The 19,205-nt window shown below is 46.2% G+C and overlaps 1 protein-coding gene across 1 annotated transcript in view; it reads left to right on the forward strand.

Annotated features, from left to right (window-relative positions):
• Positions 1 to 6,662: 6,662 nt before the first annotated feature.
• Positions 6,663 to 19,205, forward strand: part of LOC309547579 (clathrin heavy chain 1-like) — a 280,201-nt gene continuing 267,658 nt past the window's right edge. Inside the window, exon 1 of the mRNA XM_082247451.1 lies at positions 6,663 to 6,832. Coding sequence (XP_082103577.1) covers positions 6,791 to 6,832 — 42 coding nt within the window. The 5' untranslated portion in view covers positions 6,663 to 6,790. The remainder of the gene's footprint in view (positions 6,833 to 19,205) is intronic.

The raw sequence follows: 19,205 nt of genomic DNA on the forward strand, positions 1-19,205 counted from the left end.
TGGGGGTTGGTAAGTATGGGGTGCAGGGAACACAGTATTATACAATGGAGTGCACCCACCCAGGATCAGTCCTAATGAGTTAACACAGGGCCGATCCTGGGCGGGTGCTCAGGGTGCACCGCGCTCAGGTGCGGCGTGAGGGGGGCGCACTTACATTTAGCAGCAGACTGCCTCCCTGTGGCTGGGGATGTGAGATTTGGCAGCACATGCGCTCTTTGCTCTTGGGCACGGGAAGGCTTCAAGGTGTATGACTGCAGCGATTGGCGCCTACACACAATGGGCATGTCAGCAGGAACGGCTGGGGTTTTCCGGAGCCGCGTAGTGAGAGGATAATTCAAGTCTCACAATACTTTTGCTGCAGCCAGCAGAGTGAGCAATGTGTGAGCCCACTGACGGAAGCAGCGTTTGCTCCATTTTGTGTTGTGCTTGCTTGTTTCCTGTTAATTACTAATAAATGCAGAGTGCTCATTTTGAAGAGGGTAGCTGTTACAACTTTATGTAATAAACAAAAGCAGTCCAAACATCCTCCCAGGCTCACCTGCAGCACAGCTATCCTCCTCAAAATCAGCACTCTGCATTTATTTGTAATTAACAGGAAACAGGCAAGCACAACACAAAATGGAGCAAACGCAGCACAAGTATTGTGAGATTTGCCTTACCCTCTCACTACATGCTGGAAAACCCCAGCCGCTCCTGCTGACATGACCATTGTGCATAGGCGCAGATCGCTGCAGTCATACACCTTGAAGCCTTCCTGAACCCAAGAGCGAAGAGCGCACTTGCTGCCAAATCTCACACCCCAGGCTTTAGGGACACAGCGCGCTGCAAAATGCAGACACCGCAACCTGCAAAAAACTAATTTCAGGGAGGTGGCACTCCACGATGCAGCCCCCCTCGCCACCCTTTTAGACAACAATTTACACACACTAATGCACATACCTTTTTTACTTATTTTGCACTTTCATTGTACTGTCTGGTACTGCTGGTGGTTACTTCTGGTGGGTACTTCTGGTGGGTACTGCTGGCTGGTACAGCTGGCAGGAACTAACGATGGGTAATGCTGGCGAGTACTGCAGGCGATTACTGCTGACAGGTACTGCTGGTGGCTATTACTGGCTGGTACTGACAGTGGGTATTGCTGATGGGTACTGTGGGTGGTTACTGCTGGCAGGTACTGCTAGCAGTTACTGATGGTGGGTACTGTTGGCGGGTACTGCTGGCTGGTACTGACGGTGGATATTGCTGGCTGATGTTGCTGGCTGGTACTGAAGTTGGATTTTGCTGGCTGGTACTAAAAGTGGATATTGCTGGCTGGTACTGCTGGCGGGTACTGATGGTGGGTACTGCTAGCGGTTACTGCTGATGGGTACTGATGGTGGGTACTGCTGATGGGTACTGATGGTGGGTACTGCTGATGGATACTGTTGGTGGGAAATGCTGTCAGTTATACTGGTCTCAGTGTGGGTATTTAATTATATGCTGTTCTCTGTGGTGCCGGTCTCTGGGGTATGCTGGCTTCCATGGTATGCTGATCTCTGTGGTGTGCTGGTCTCTGTGGTATGCTGGTCTCCATGGTATGCTGGTCTCTGTGGTATACTGGTCTCTGTGGTATGCTGGTCTCTGTGGTGAGCCGGTCTCTGTGGTATGCTGGTTTCTGTGGTTCCGGCTCTGTGGTGCTGAGCTCTGTGGTGCCGGGCTCTGTGGTTCTGGGCTCTGTGGTTCTGGGCTCTGTGGTGCTGGCTCTGTGGTGCCGGGCTCTGTGGTGCTGGGCTCTGTGGTGCCGGGCTCTATAGTGCTGGCCCTGTGGTGCTGGGCTTGGTGGTGTTGGGCTCTGTGGTGCTGGGCTCTGTGGTGTTGGGCTCTGTGGTGCCGGGCTCTGTGGTGCTGGGCTCTGTTGTGCCGGGCTCTGTGGTGCTGGGCTCTGTGGTGCCGGGCTCTGTGGTGCTGGCTTTGTGGTGCCGGGCTCTGTGGTGCCGGCTCTGTGGTGCTGGTCTCTGTGGTACTGGCTCTGTGGTGTTGGGCTCTGTGGTGCCGGGCTCTGTGGTGCCGGGCTCTGTGGTGCTGGGCTCTGTGGTGCCGGGCTCTGTGGTGCGGGCTCTGTGGTGCTGGGCTCTGTGGTGCCGGGCTCTTTGGTGCTGGCTTTGTGGTGCCAGGCTCTGTGGTGCTGGTCTCTGTGGTACAGGCTCTGTGGTGCTGGTTTCTGTGGTGCCGTGCTCTGTGGTGCTGGCTCTGTGGTGCTGGGCTCTGTGGTGCTGGGCTCTGTGGTGAGGGGCTCTGTGGTGCTGGCTCTGTGGTGCTGGGCTCTGTGGTGCCAGTCTCTGTGGTGCCGGTGGTGCTGGGCTCTGTGGTGCTGGGCTCTGTGGTGCTGGTCTTTGTGGTGCTGGCTCTGTGTTGCTGGTTTCTGTGGTGCTGGTTTCTGTGGTCCCGGGCTCTGTGGTGCTGGGCTCTATGGTGCCGGCTCTGTGGTGCCAGTGATGCTGGCTCTGTGGTGCCGGTGATGCTGGCTCTGTGGTGCCGGGCTCTGTGGTGCTGGCTCTGTGGTGCTGGGCTCTGTGGTGCTGGCTCTGTGGTGCTGGGCTCTGTGATGCTGGATCTGTGGTGCTGGGCTCTTGTGCGATATCCAGCGAGGCTGCTCCTCTATTTCCTCCATAGTCCTGGCTCACAGGCAGAGTGATATCAAATGCACTCTGCCTGTGAGAGGAAGAGCCGTACAGAGAAAGCAGGCGGCTGCAGTAGAGAGCAAAGCCTCTGCTTCCTCTGTATGGCTCCTCCTCTCATAGGCGGAGTGCATTTGATATCACTCCGCCTGTGAGCTGGGACTACAAAGGATGCAGCGGCTCCGTTCTCTCACTGCAGCCTTGCTGTGTGTGAGACTCTCGCGACTTGCAGGAGATTTAGGATTACGTGCGCCCCCCCCCTCATGCAGCGCCTGGTCGCGGTGCACTCCGCGCACCCGCCCAGGATCGGCCCTGCCCACAGCCTCAGCACTGTAACCGACTACAGGAAAATGGCCGCCAATGCAAGTCTATGGGGAAACCAAAAACATGACCGCTGAACTATAGAACCATGGCCGCCGAACCGGGAATCATAGAGACCTCAGAAGAATGCCTGTACCATGCAGTGCTGCACGGGACCCTGGACTCTGCTGGACCCCAGGGAAAAAAATTACAGACCCCAGGAAAGGACCCCCCAGGGACCCACCCGCAGCACCCAGGTACAGACACCCCTAACCGGGACCGACAGCGGCATCACCCACCACTCCTCCAGCCCAGCACCATGTAGCCCCCTAAACAATTTCACCCATGCTCCCAAACAGGGGCCAGGTGAGGGCATCCAAATTAAGGGGGGAACCCCGCAAGGAAGAGGGGGGGAGAACAAGGGGGGGGGGAGGACACAGGGGGCCTACCATCCCGGGGGGGGGGCCTGCGACCACCCCAAAAATTTCACAGAAAAGGAGGGAGGACACTACTCACCATACCACGGTCACCAGGCGGGCATCACTCCCAGCAGTCCACTGCACCATCTTGGAATGGGGGTGCTGCGGCCTGAAGTACGCTGTGACTCTGGTCATGACTGCTGTCGTGACCAGTGCATTGCGACCTCGCAAGGTTTTTCACTCGCCGGTCAGCCCCCATCTAGTGGAACTATGTCGCAGCCAACTTAGCGTGGAGCTAGTAGTTGGATCGTGCTTGCAGGCCGGACTGGGAAGCCTGTAAGGATCTGGAATATCTAGTGCGTCGTCCAGTCCGGCTGTTGATGGTAGTTCTCACAGGAACAGTTGATTGTAGTTCACACAGGAACAAAAATAATAAAGAAAAAGTAAAAAATTCCAGGTCCTTACCCCTGAACTAGGCAGAAAAAAAACTGGAAGTCCTACAGCAGGAAGTGATGGTATACCCTCTGGGACTGCCCCAGGGGCGTAACCAAAAAGGTTTCCCCCTTGTCCTACTCCTAGTGCGCAAGAGCATTAGCCCAATGGTCTGAAGACTTGAAGCTGTGTCTGTCAGTGAACGAAAGAGAAAATAACATTTAATCATAATGTTTATTTTTGACTTATCCTCACGCTCAAAATTTGGCTTTTGCTTTCTTTATGTTCAAAGGATATAGTATGTGAGATGATGTGATATGAAATGAAATGAAATGAAATAAAAAAGGTGTGGTGGGGCGGTAACTGACACAGATAAGTAATATACCAAACTTACAAAAATTCTTACAGAAAAGTGTGTAGCGCCAAAAGTAAATGAACAACAATGAAATGTGATTACTGTGTTATAAATGTACACTACATTAAAATAAAGTCCAAAATAATTCTAAAGTGAAAAAAATGTATATATATATATATAAATAAGTCTAATCTTGAATGAAAATCAACAATAAAAAAACAATATAGTGCAAAAATATAGATTTATATGCACAGTCCTTTCTTGATCCTGACAGCATGAGGAGAGAAGAAGAGAGTGGATAACTGCTCTAAAAGGGACATGTACACTGATAATCAGGGCACTGATTATCAGTGTCCTGATTATCAGTGCAGTCCCAACAGTGCCCACCAGTGCTGCCAACCTGTGCCCATCAGTGCTGCAAATGTGTGCCTGCCAGTGCTGCCAATCTGTGCCCATCAGTGCTGCCAATTTGTGCCTGCCAGTGCTGATAATCTGTGCCCACCAGTTCTGCCAAAAAGTGACCACCAGTGCTGCCAATTAGTGCCCATCAGTGCCAATCAGTGTCACCTATCAGTGTTGCCTACCAGTCCCCATCAATGCTGTCTACCAGTGCTACCTATTAGTGCCAATCAATGCCACCTATCAGTGCCCATCAGTCCTGTCTATTAGTGCAGCCTCATCAGTGCCCACCAGTGTCACCTCCCAGCCTTTCAGTGCCCATCAGTGCAGCCTCATCAGTACCCATTAGTGCAGCCTCATCAGCGCCCATCAGTCTTGCCTATTAGTGCAGCCTCATCCATGCCCACCAGTGTCACCTCATCAGTTTCCATCAGTCCAGCCTTTCAGTGCCCATCAGTGCAGCCTCATCAGTACCCATTAGTGCAGCCTCATCAGCGCCCATCAGGGAAGGAGAAAAATGACCTGTTTGCAAAATTTTAAAACAAACTACGCTTTCTTATGAAAATATTCGGTCTTTTTTTTTTGTATGTTTAGCAAAAAATATAAAATCAGTGGTGATAAATTGCCACCAAAAGAAAGCTTCATTTGTATTTAACCACTTAAGCCCCCGGAAGATTTTACCCCCTTCCTGACCAGGGCCTATTTTGCGATTCGGCACTGCGTTGCTTTAACGGACAATTGCACGGTCATGCGACGCTGTACCTAAACAAATTTCACATCTTTTATTTCCCACAAACAGAGCTTTCTTTTGGTGGTATTTGATCACCTGTGCGATTTTTTGATCATGCGCTATAAACAAAAAAAGAGCGTCAATTTTGCAAAAATAACAATATTTTTCACATTTTTTATATGAAATTCCCCAAAAAAATTTAAAAATCAAAATTTTTTAACATTTTTGGCCAATTTGTTTTCTGCTACATATGTTTGGTAAAAAAAATCGCAAAAAGCGTATTTTGATTGGTTTGAGCAAAGGTTATTGCGTTTACTAACAAAGGGAAAGATTTTTGTCACTTTTGTTGTTTTTTTTTTAACGAGTAATGGCGGCGATCTGCGATTTTTATTTGCGGGACTGCGACATTGCGGCGGACAGATCGGAGCCTTGACTGAAATTTTTGACACTTTTGGGGTTACCAGTGACATTTCTACAGTAATCAGTGCTATACATATACTTTATTTGAGAGGGAGGGGTTAAGTGTGTCCCTAGGGGCGTGTTTCTAACTGTGATTGGATGTGGCTACTTGTGTAAGAACAGAGATCAACGGTCCTACATAGTAGAACCGCGTGATCTCCATTCTTACACAGGGAAGAATGACAGGCGGCTTTGTTTACATTAGCCGCCTGCCTTCCTTCTGGTGTAACGGACGATCGTGAGTGCCCGGCGGACATTGGGTCCGCCGGGCACACGCGTAGGGGGGGGGGGGGGGGTCCGTGAGCGAGCGGGAGCGCGCCAGAGCCTCACAGGCTAGTGATGTAGACCTACGTCGCTTTGCCTGTGAGGGGCCGACTGCCGAGGTAGATCTACGTTAGGCAGTCGACAAGTGGTTAAGATGTGACAGCGTTGAAAGCTGAAAATTGGCCTGGGCAGGAAGGGGTTAAAAGTGCCCAGTAGGCAAGTGGTCAAATATCGGTTGTCTTGGTTTTTAATACTAGTTCTGTCACTTCTCAGGTTGTCAGTAAAGAAATGTGCCCTGTCAGTAAATGTATTGTCAGCAAAAAATGCTGGGGGAGGTTGGCAACACTGCTGCAGGCATTTCATGGCAGAATTGGCAAGCAGACCATGCATGGATCGTTCTAGTGGAGCAGAGATTGGGTGACGATGTTGGAGGACATCAGGCAGACCTCTCAGCTCATCTCCACCTAAAATCCCGCACAGTCACATGACATGGTCGCGTTTATTGCAAGCTACCTCATCTTCCCGCCAGGGGGAGACATCACCCTGAAGCTAAACCGAGAGACCCCCCCACCCCTGAGCATTCAAGCACGGTTCCCATAGCAACATCCACACCCCTGAATGTGCGCCCATCTTTTGAGCCTGCGCAGCCGGCTTGTCAGTGCGCTTGCGCGAGTTGTAGCTCAGTCACACCGTGTGTCCCGGGCACCGCCGGCGGAGTCTACATAGGACACGGTTTACGAGCTTGTGCTTGGCGCCTGAGGCAGGAGCGGCAACCATGGCACAGATCCTGCCTATTCGCTTCCAGGAGCATTTCCAGGTAAGCCGGCCTGCTTTGTATGGGAGCTGCAGGGGAAAGGTTGGGGAGGAGGACAGGGCTGCACTAAGGAGGAATAGCGGATTTTCATTGGGGAGGGGTGATGTTCCCTGCAGGGAGGCCTGCAACTGTGGGGGCCACCATTGTCTGCAATGAGAAGTGATTCAGCAGTTGTCCTTGGGAAGGGGAATGAAGGGTTAAAGGTGTATTATTTAAGGGGAGGTAATTGGAGGCTGCAGTGCCCCCCCCCCTCCCCCCCAACTAGCAGGAAAGTATGCCTGTCATACATGGTATGTGACAGAGGAAGGCCTCCCACCAAGTCACTGCTGTACAATGGCAGGAGATAGGTGCCAGGCTTCTTCTCACTTCCATCTGCTGGGCCTGGATGGGATGTGTGGGAAATGCGGGTAATGCAGATGTGCAGCTTTACTCCCCCCCCCCTCCTCTCTGAGTTATTGATTTCCAGCAGTGAGAAGAAAGGAGGAGGGGGTGGCCCTTCCTGCCATGCCTGGGTACCAGACCAGGGGGCACACTCTCATTTGGGATGTGTCATCACCATTAGAGATGACAAAATGCCTCCTGCCATGGATTGACCTCCCCGCCGTCACTGCTACTCATCAGTTCAGGAAGCCTGTGCGTCCTTTTATTCTTAAATCAAATATGATTTCATTATATGTTCACATTTGTATCATTAAAATTATGTTCAGCTGTGATGGTTCGTGAGATAAGTTGGGGAATGTTTTATTCTTATTATACAGGCATTATTTAGCACCAACAGTTACAACTGCTCTTGTATTTGGACATTTCTTCATTCCGGAGTTCAGCTTTTAAGCAGTATTACCCCAAAAAAAAAAAAAAAAAAATGTAATATATTAATCATTGGATGTGGTGGCTGCATTCGTTTTCTTATTATACTTTGTTTTAATTTTACCTGGTGATTCAGCCAGGAAGTCTTAATTTTCAAAAGAACATAATGTCTTGCCAATGTAGCATAATCTGGCCGGTAACCCCTCCTGTATTAGAATGACTAAATGGAGAAGCACAGGGGGCACCTTTCGACAGCAGCATTGCCAATATAGGGGGGGTGTTAGATTGGCTAGCACAGGGTTCTCCAAACTTTCTAAGTAAAGGGCCAGTTTACTGTTCTTCAGGTGGGCCGGACTGTGGCCATTGGGAGTAAAGAAATACCCCAGCATTGGTACCCCATCATTGGTGTCAATGGGAGAAATGCTGCTCCATAGTTGGTGCCAGTGGGAGGAATGGTGCCCCATGGTTAGTGCCAGTGGGAGGAATGGTGCCCCATGGTTGGTGCCAGTGGGAGGAATGGTGCCCCATGGTTGGTGCCAGTGGGAGGAATGGGGCCCCATGGTTGGTGCCAGTAGGAGGAATGGGGCCCCATGGTTGGTGCCAGTAGGAGGAATGGTGCCTCATGGTTGGTGCCATTGGGAGGAATGGTGCCTCATGGTTGGTGCCGTTGGGAAGAATGGTGCCCCATGGTTGGTGCCGTTGGGAGGAATGGTGCCCCATGGTTGGTGCCGTTGGGAGGAATGGTGCCCCATGGTTGGTGCCGTTGGGAGGAATGGTGCCCCTTGGTTGGTGCCGTTGGGAGGAATGGTGCCCCTTGGTTGGTGCCGTTGGGAGCAATGGTGCCCCATGGTTGGGAGCAATGGTGCCCCATGGTTGGTGCCGTTGGGAGCAATGGTGCCCCATGGTTGGTGCCGTTGGGAGCAATGGTGCCCCATGGTTGGTGCCGTTGGGAGCAATGGTGCCCCATGGTTGGTGCCGTTGGGAGCAATGGTGCCCCATGGTTGGTGCCGTTGGGAGGAATGGTGCCTCATGGTTGGTGCCGTTGGGAGGAATGGTGCCTCATGGTTGGTGCCGTTGGGAGGAATGGTGCCCCATGGTTGGTGCCGTTGGGAGGAATGGTGCCCCATGGTTGGTGCCGTTGGGAGGAATGGTGCCCCATGGTTGGTGCCGTTGGGAGGAATGGTGCCCCATGGTTGGTGCCGATGGGAGGAATGGTGCCCCATGGTTGGTGTCGGTGGGATTCGGAGCGGTGCCCCAAAGGTGGTGTCAGTTGGTGGAATAGTGTCCTAAGGGCCAGATAAAGGCAAGCAAGGGGCCACATCTGGCCCCCAGGCTGCAATTTGGACACCACTGTAATAGAAGATAGCCATAACTCGAAGCCAAACTCTAGCTAACACTTTTTAAACCGTTACAGCAAACGTTTTTTTTTGGGATAAAGGTTGTACATAAATGAAAGCTGATCATTGTAAGCACGCCTTTTCAGCCGTTAATGGTTTGTCCCAATCCTCTAACTGCTTTATATGGAGGACAGCTTGTTCTTTTGAAAATCAACAGACTTATTGGCTGGTTTACCAGGTAAAATAATAAGAAACCCCCCCCCCCCCACAAATGGAGCCACCCCATCTAAGAATTTTTAAACTGCAATTTAAGTTTTTAATTTGGGTTTAATATGATTGGCCTATTGCTTTGGCAGTACCCTTTGCCAATACTTATTTAACTAATATTTATTTCAGGTGTTTATTTAGCGCTGCCAATTCTCACATCTGCATTTGCACATTTACATCAGTCTCAAAGGATAAGAGAGTTTGGACTTTAAATTAGGTACATGCTAAGCAGTTAGCATATAGTAAATACATAAAAAAAAAATCTAAAATATATGTACATTATCTCACAAAAGTAAATATCTTTTCATATGACAACACTGAAAAAATGATACTTTGCTACAATGTAAAGTAGTGAGTGTACAGCTTGTATAACAGTGTAAATTTGCTGTCCCCTCAAAATAAATCAACACACAGCCATTAATGTCTAAACCGTACACCCAAATTGGCCCAATTAGCCATTTTCCCTCCCCGGTGTCATGTGACTCGTTAGTGAATAAATATAATATAAGAATCAGCGCTCAATTCCAGGTGAATAAATATTACTCAATATATAAATAAATATAAAACAGTAGATATATAAATAAGTGCAATGTGTGAAGAGAAATCCCCAGAAGGTGCAATAAATAATAATATACAGTAACGACTGTATGTATATGCAAATAATCAATAAGGTGCTGCTAGTGCAAGGGTCAGGTGTGAGGTGAACTAAGCACCACAGATGAGTAGCATAGAGAAGAATGAATCAGTGCTGGTTACTCAGTGAGAAAACCAGGCCCACTAATAACTCCTTGCAACGTGGTTGTGAGTCACATAACACAATAAGATAACTCAAATGGGGTGATAAAGTGCAGAGTGAGTGGAGATACAAAACAGTGTTAGTGCAAACACTGCAATAATAAAAAAAAATTATATATATATATATATATATATATATATATACAAAAATAAATTTAAAAAAATGTGTGGCCCAAATTCAGTTCAGTGCAAAAAACGCAATAATACAGAATATTGCAATACAAATTAAAGTGTCCATGTGCATAGTGCAAAATTAATCAAAAAGGTGCTCCAAATATAAAACTCGTGAATCTTCTGTTTCCACAAGCTGTGACACCATGCAAATGTGTCTCAATGTGAGTGAATCCAGAAAATGAGTGAAGTGGCCGCTCACCTCCAGCAAGACTCAAGAGCGTTGTCCGTAAGAGAAACTGTTCTGGATATTCATCTCTGCAGGGGTTGGTGGGGCCTAATCCTTAAACACTCGATTCCAAAGCCGAGGGAGATGGTACAGTGGCCGGTTGTCACAGTATTTCCACAGGCTCATGGGGCAACTTCAAATTTCCCTCATGATATGGATACAAATGGGGACAACCTCATGGTGCAGCATATAGCAGTTTTTTTTTTTTTTTATAAAAAAACAAGTATCACTTACAGTTAGATACGATACAGCAGATGGGGCACCGCAATGTGCGACAAAATCGATGCTTCCGGTCAAGGCCGTAGACCGGAAGTGACTTCACCCTTCTTGTGACATCAGCCAATCATGACTTTCTCAAGGGTCTCTTCTCTGACTCGTTAGTGTTACAAGGTCCCAGGTGTGAATGGGGAGTGGGTGTGTTAAATTTGGTGTTATTGCTCTCACTCTCTTATACTGGTCACTAGAAGTTCAACATGGCACCTCATGGCAAAGAACTCTGAGGATCTGAAAAAAAGAATTGTTGCTCTACATGAAGATTGCCAGGACCCTGAAACTGAGCTGCAGCATGGTGGCCAAGACCATACAGCAGTTTAACAGGACAGGTTCCACTCAGAACAGGCCTCGCCATGGTCGACCAAAAGAAGTTGAGTGCACATGCTCAGCGTCATATCCAGAGGTTGTCTTTGGATAATAGACATATGAGTGCTGCCAGCAGTGCTGCAGAGGTCGAAGGGGTTGGGGGTCAGCTTTTCAGTGCTCAGACTATACTCTGCACACTGCATCAAATTGGTCTGAATGGCTATTGTCCCAGGAGGAAGCCTCTTCTAAAGATGATGCATAAGAAAGCCCGCAAACAGTTTGCTGAAGACAAGCAGACTAAAGGCCCGTACACACGTACCGATCGTCGGCATACAAACGTCGGCGGACGAAAGATCTGCCGATTGTATGCGTGTTAGTATGGTGCCTCCGACAGATGTCTGCGCACAATCCGCGGACAAAAGTCTTTCTTGCAAACATGAAAATTTTTGTCTGCGGACACCAGAACGGACGATTGTTCGCCTGTCAGTACAGAATTCGGCCGACAGACCGCAGATTTGCAAGACTGGGCATGCTCAGAAAATAAAAAACACAGGGAAAGTTAACCATTACATGACATCACTTCTGCAGTCAGCTGAAGTCTGCAGACAAAATTCTTGTGCTGTCCTTGTGCTGTCTTTGCACTTTTCAACAGACACCGACATCCCGGGGAGAAAAGACGAACATTTGTATGACGACGATCTGTGTGTGTGTACGGGGCTTAAGGACATGGATTACTGGAACCATGTCCTGTGTTCTGATGAGACCAAGATACATTTATTTGGTTCAGGTGGTGTTAAATGTGTGTGGCGGCAACCAGGTGAGGAGTATAAAGACAAGTGTGTCTTCCCTACAGTCAAGCATGGTGGTGGGAGTGTCATGGTCGGGGGCTGCATGAGTGCTCCCAGCATCGGGGAGCTACATTTCATTGAGGAAACAATGAATGCCAACATGTACTGTGACATACTGAAGCAGAGCATGAGCCCCTTCCTTCAGAGACTGGGCTGCAGGGCAGTATTCCAATATAATGGCCCCATACACAACACCAAGACGACCACTTCTTTGCTAAATAATCTGAGGGTAAAGGTGATGGACTGGCCAAGCATGTCTCCAAACCTAAACCCTATTGAACATCCGTAGGGCATCCTCAAAAGGAAGGTGTAGGAGCGCCAGGTCTTGAACATCCACCAGCTCTGTGATGTCATCATGGAGCAGTGGAAGAGGACTCCAGTGGCAACCTGTGAAGCTCTGGTGAACTCCATGCCCAAGAGGGGCAGTGGCAGTGCTGGAAAATAATGGTGGCCACACAAAATATGGACACTTTGGGCCCAATTTGGACATTTCTCTTTAGGAGTGTACTCACTTTTGTTGCCAGCAGTTTAGACCAGTGTTTCTCAACTCCGGTCCTCAGGGCACACCAACAGGCCAGGTTTGCAAGAAAACTTGAAATACATCACAGGTGAGATCATTTGCTGCTCAGTAATTGCAGTATTCTTGTCTGCTTCTCCCCAAGGTAATACTTAAAATTTGGCCGGTTAGTGTGCCCTGAGGACCGGAGTTGAGAAACACTGGTTTAGACATTAATGGCTGTGTGTTGAGTTATTTTGAGGGGACAGAAAATTTACATTGTTATACAAGCTTTACACTCACTACTTTACATTGTAGCAAAATGTCATTTCTTCAGTGTTGTCACATGAAAAGATAATAAGTTTTACTCACTTTTGTGAGATGCTGTGTGCGTATATAAATATATAATAGAATATATATGTGTGTGTGTGTATACACACACACATATATTTATATTTTTATATATCACACACACGTGGACTCACAGTAGCAGATTTAAGAAACCTTATGGACAAATTATGAGAATTGTATACATGAATACAGTAATACATACATCGAATAAAATATGTTCATCAATGATTGGATTGGCACATAACATATTGATGTTAGGTTAAGAGCTGATTCTGTATGGAAAAACAATACATCATTGGTACATAATTCACAAAAAATCATATATAAATTCAGACACATGATTGAAATATGAAGATTGCATCCTAAAAGCTTGACGCGTTTCATGGACTGTATTCCACTTCTCTAGGAGCAGATGCAATATATATAACTGTAAAGAAGTATAAAAACAACATTGTAGTCTGAAAATTTTACAAGAATAAGTAATTTTTTGTTCATTCTAGTGGAATGGGAAAAGGGGAGGATGGATCCATTCCAATGAGAAAATACCCTTCCTTGTTATACTCCCAAATCAGCTCTAAGAGCAGCATGTAGTATTATAGACATAGGGCTGTCTGGGGACGTCCGCATCGGGAGCTGTGGGAGTATTGCCTATGTCCGCTAAGGCACAGATGTAAGGACCTCGGAAAAGATGCAGATCTTAATTGTGTGGTCAGTAGTGGCGTGAGTAGCAATTTCAAGGGGGTTCTAGGAAAAATGTTTGTTGATGCATATTTAGTGTAGTAAAATGAACTCATGGCAGAATGGCATAAAGTGTGCGACTGCTAATTTAATCCCAAACTAAGAGAAAAGAAGGAACCTGGTGAAAGGTGTATTAAGGTAGACTTAACAAAAGATGCAGATAGGAATACTCAAAAACTGATTGAAACACAGAAGTGTACTGGAGGATGTGGGATTTGTAGGTGACCATGGCCTCAAAGTATAATTTGATTACAATATAATTTGTCGATGAAGTTTCTTAATGAAATCTGCTCCTGTGAGTCCATGTGTGTGTGTGTGTATATGTATGTGTGTGTGTGTGTGTGTGTGTGTGTTAGAGCTGCATGATTAATCGTAACAGAATCGAGATCGCGATTCACTCCCCCTGACGATCTTAACATGACACTTGCTCGATTCTTTACATAGCTGTGAGGGAGCAGCTGTCAAAAAAATAAAAGCCTCCCGCAAAAGCCTATCAGCATTAGTCTCCCACTGAACTCTAAACACAAATGATTACATTGTATCTTTTCTTTCCCTCTGCAGGAGGAAGGAAGCTTAACCTCTTAAAGACTAAACCTTTTTCCTACACTTGTTGCTTGCAAGTTAAATCAGTTTATTTTTCCTAAAAAAGTAGTTAGAAAGTAGAGACCCTGCAGAATAAAATGGTGATTGTTGTAAATTTTTATGTCACACTGTATTTGCGCAGCAGTCTTTCAAACGCAATTAATACACTTCAATGAATAAAAAAATAAAACAAAACCGTAAAGTTATCCCAATTTTTTTTTTATAATGTAAAAGATGTTACACAGAGAACCGTGAGAGAATCGTGATCTTTATTCCAAGCAAAAAATTTGTGATTCTCATTTTGGCCAGAATCGTGCAGCTCTAGTGTGTGTGTGTGTGTGTGTGTGTGTGTGTGTGTGTGTATATATATATATATATATATATATATATATATATATATATATATATATATATATATATATATATATATATATATGTATGTGTATATATATATATGTGTGTGCATATAATCTATCAATTTGTTTTTTTTCTGTATTTACTATATCGCAGCTGTTTGCCACGCACCTTATTTAAAGTCCCAACTCTGTTCTCCTTTTTAATACTAATGTGGATTGAGGCACAGGACCCTAGCATGCTATGTGCTTCATTTAAAGTCCCAATAACCCCCCCTTTCCTCTGATTTACATCAGTCTCTGCCCTCAGGGACCTTACACTCTAATGTTACTACATGTGTACATACAGAAGGCAATTAACCTCATGTCCTTGTATAGTTTATAAGGTTGAATAAAGACACGGGTCCATCCAGTTCAACCTGTGTGTGTGATTTTTACTCTCTAACAATTCCCATAGCCATGTATACTGTTTCCTCAGGAAGTCATAATACATTTTTATTATTATTATTCGGAATTCGTACAGCACCAGCAGTATGTGCAGTGGTTTACAATATAAAGAGTGACAGAACAATTACAATACAATTCAAGACAAGAAGGTTCAGCCTTCTCCTGTTTCATTATTCCTGGTCATTCAGCAATGTAGAGGTTAAACCAAAAATTAAAAGAATGTGTTAAAATGAAGGGATCAGGAAATGCTGACTGAGCTCTCTCCCCCACCTTCCCTATAATTGAGGGTCTGGGAGTGTCAGGATGGCAGATCTTCCATCCTCCCCCTTTTGTAGCTGGTGGGTGCACATAGATTTCCAACACTGTACATATAGAGTTATGTTTTACTCTTATGTATACTGTTTTTTAAGCCCTGTGATGCTCTGACAGTGCAGGTACTTTGTAGTCCTCTAAAGCCAGGCTCGGTGCTGCACAAGTGTTTAGGTATTTGCTTCTTATCCAGCCAAGGTCATGAAGATACAACAGCAGTTTATGGCAGAGTTTTGTATTGGACATCTACTGTGCTAATATCAGTCCTAGCAGGCGGAGGAGTGATGGATTTCAGAGCAATAACACCTGCAGTGACAGTTGGGATGTTTGATAGCAGCACCATATCCTCTGTTGCTTTATTGCTAAATAAAATAAGAATTTCTTTTTAAATTTTGCCTACATATTTGGGCTCCATTCACACTAGCTTAAAGAGTTTGTAATTTTTTTTTTTCACCCTAAAGGAGAAAGACATAATGAGCTAGTATACATCGCATACTAGCTCATTATGAAATACTTACCTTAGAACGAGCCCCCGCCGTGCCGCCCGCTTACCTCTATGATGGGCGACATGTTCAGTCGCCCGTCTTCCGGGATCGCGGCATCCGGCCATCTGATTGGCCGGAGCCGCGGTGACAACACTCCCGCGCGCGGGAGCCGACAGTCACGGCACGGGGCTCTGAAGGAACAGCACGAGCGGCCGTTCCTTCAGAGCGCCAGTGACGTCACTGGCTGCATGTAAGGTAAATACATGCCCAACAGTGCCTCTCCAGGCTCTCCAGTGCCATGACGTCCCTTCCGGCTCTGGCGGATGTAAAACCTGCCATTGCTTTTCCCTGGAAAGCAGAGATTGATTTGATTTTTTTTTTTTTTTTTTTGGATCTCATGTTTTCCAGGGTACAGGAAATATCTGAGGTCTTATTGACCCCAGATGTATTCATAAAGAGGACTTGTCATGCCTTATTCCTATTAAAAGGGGTGTTTACATTTCATCCAATAGGAATAAAAGTGATTAAAAAAAAAAAACTAAAAGGACAGTGTAAAAAAATAAATAATAATCACATTTTTTCTCTTTTTAAAGCACCCCGGCCCCTCACGCTTGCATGCTGCAGCTAACACATAAGTCATGCTCCCATTTGAAGATGGCATTTGCTCCACACGTGAGGTATTGCTGCAAAAGTTATAGCGAGAGCAGTAATTCTAGTGCTAGACCTCTATAACTCTTCACTGGTAACCTGTAATTTTTTTTTTTAAGTACAGTATTTGGTGCCATTCCAGGTGTATGTGCAATTTTAAAGCGAGGCATGTTAGGTATCTATTTACTCGGCGTAATATCATCTTTAATATTTTACCAAAAAATTGGTTGCATATTGTTGGTTTTTTTTTTTTTTCTTTGTATTAAAATTCTTTAAAGTGTATTTTTCCCTTTTCATTCTCTAGGGTCTGTGCTACAAATATATATTATGTTTAAGGATTCTGAGTAATTTTACAGCAAAAAAATATATAAATATATTTACATGTAGGAAAGAAATTCCAGAATTGGCCCAGCAGGGAACGTGTTAAAAAACACCTAGACTACTTAATGTGCATGGACACAGCTTTTTTTTTTTTTTTTTTAAGCTAGTGTACATGGAGCAAGAGCAAGGGAGGGTTTGTTTATTTTTCATCATCTGTGTCTCATTGCGGAGATATCCCTTCACTTCCTGTCCCATAACCAAACAGGAAGTTGGAGGAAATCCCTACAAATTAAGGGACCCCAGGTCACCAGAACTAACCTCCCCATTGGAAGATTATCACTATTACTTTTCTGGGGACAACCCAAAATTTTTTTTTTTTTTTTTTGTTTTTTTTTTACTTTCAATGGTAATAGTAAACAGGACAAATAGAAAGGGGTGACTATCCATAATGAGGACAACAATAAAAACGGACAGGGGTTCTTCTATTCCCTCTCTACTTTATTCACAAGTAAAAAAAAATGTTTTGCCTTTTAGCTACACTTTTTATGATCTCGTTTTTTTCTGACTTGTGAAAGATTCCATCAAATTCAGTCTATAGATAAGAAAGAATAAATAACTTTAATATGCAGAACCTCTTCATGAACCCCCAAGGCAATCGGATATTCCCTGGATCAGCAGTCTCTAGTGTTATTTATAAATGCTATTAACAAGTTATATACTGTGCATATTCTGCTCCCTAAAGAAAATGATTGAAATTTGTAAAGGTGAAACTGCAAACTGGCAACTACATTTCCACAGACTTATTTAGGCATGTTGGTAGAATTAATTGCAGAAATGCTTACATTTAAGACCTGGAAACACAACTCTTCTCTTGATAAAGTATAGGCTGTGCAGTATAATATAGTGCTGGACGTGTCATTCATACTAGTATGCCAAATATATAATAAATTGCAATGCATCTTCCAGGGGTTTGTTACATATGTATCAGAAATGAGAAAATCTCAATTTGCAACATGTCTCAAGATCTTTGCAGTTTGTGCACCATCTGAACTGAAAAGATTTTATATATTTTGGGATAATAAGCAAATTGGTGTGCCAAGCAGTAGATGGTACAGAACTTTTTAGGAACTCTGGGCACTGTGACATAATGGGGTTGATTTACTAAAACTGGAGAGTGATAAATAAGGTGCAGCTGTGCCCCTACCAGACCATTATCTGAGCATGCAGCCTGGCATGCCACAAAAGGGAGGCAATGAGTGCCCCCCCTCCTGAACCATACCAAGGCCACATGCCCTCAACAATGGTGGGGTGCTTTGAGGCAGGGGATTCTCTGCTCCCCCCCCCCCCAAAGCACCTTGCCCCCATGTTGATGGTGACAAAGGTCTCTTCCCCACAACCCTTGGCTGTGGTTGTGGAGTAGGGCTGCAACTAACGATTAATTTGTCTGTAGACTAATCTATCGATTATTTTTACGATTAGTCGACTAATCTAACGATTATTTTTATTTATTTTTTTTGCTTAATTTAGTGTTTTTTTGATTAGCTAATTAATCCTGTAATTCAGTGGTCCTCAACTCCGGTCCTCAGGGCCCACTAACAGGCCGGATTTTAAGTATTACCTTGGGGAGATGCAGACTAGAGTACTGCAATCACTGAGCAGCAAATTATATCACCTGGGATGAATTTCAGTTATCTTGCAAACCTGGCCTGTTGGTGGGCCCTGAGGACCAGGGTTGAGGACCACTGCTGTAATTAATACAGACCCCCTCAGTAAGCCCCCTCCCAGTACAGACCCCACAGTAAGCCCTCCCACCTAGTACAGACCACTTAGTAAGCCCCCCTTCCCAGTACAGACCCATCAGTAAGCCCTCTCACCTAGTACAGACCACTAAGTAAGCACCCCTCCCAGTGCAGACCCCTCAGTAAGCCCTCCCACCTAGTACAGACCCCTCAGTAAGCCCCCCTCCCAGTACAGACCCCTCAGTAAGCCCTCCCACCTAGTACAGACCACTTAGTAAGCCCCCCCTTCCAAGTACAGACCCCTCAGTAAGCCCTCCCACCTAGTACAGACCACTTAGTAAGCCCCCCTTCCCAGTACAGACCCCTCAGTAAGCTCTCCCACCTAGTACAGACCACTTAGTAAGCCCCCCCTCCCAGTGCAGACCCCTCAGTAAGCCCTCCTACCCAGTACAGTCTGTACTAGGTGGGAGGGCTTACTGAGGCGTCTGCACTGGGAGGGGGGGCTTACTAAGTGGTCTGTACTAGGTGGGAGGGCTTACTTGGGGGTCTGTACTGGGAGGGGGGGCTTACTAAGTGGTCTGTACTGAACAGACCACTTAGCCCCCCTTCCAGTACAGACCCCTCAGTAAGCCCTCTCACCTAGTACAGACCATTGCAAGCCGCCACAGTACAGTACAAGCGGGTGTAGCGCCGCACATGTGACATCTCTAAGTAGCTGGGTGATCGTGGGAGGATGGCGAATGTGTTGCGGCAGAAGCTGTGGCGGAGTACGGGGGTGCTGGAGACGGTCAGCGCTCACCTCTTGTCTCCGACACCGGTGTGGACGGAGCCCGGGGGTGGGGGGGATTTCACCCGGCCGACAATGCTTCAAGCG

Source organism: Pelophylax lessonae (genome assembly GCF_965119305.1).
Source record: "Pelophylax lessonae genome assembly, chromosome: 1".
NCBI lineage: Eukaryota > Metazoa > Chordata > Amphibia > Anura > Ranidae > Pelophylax > Pelophylax lessonae.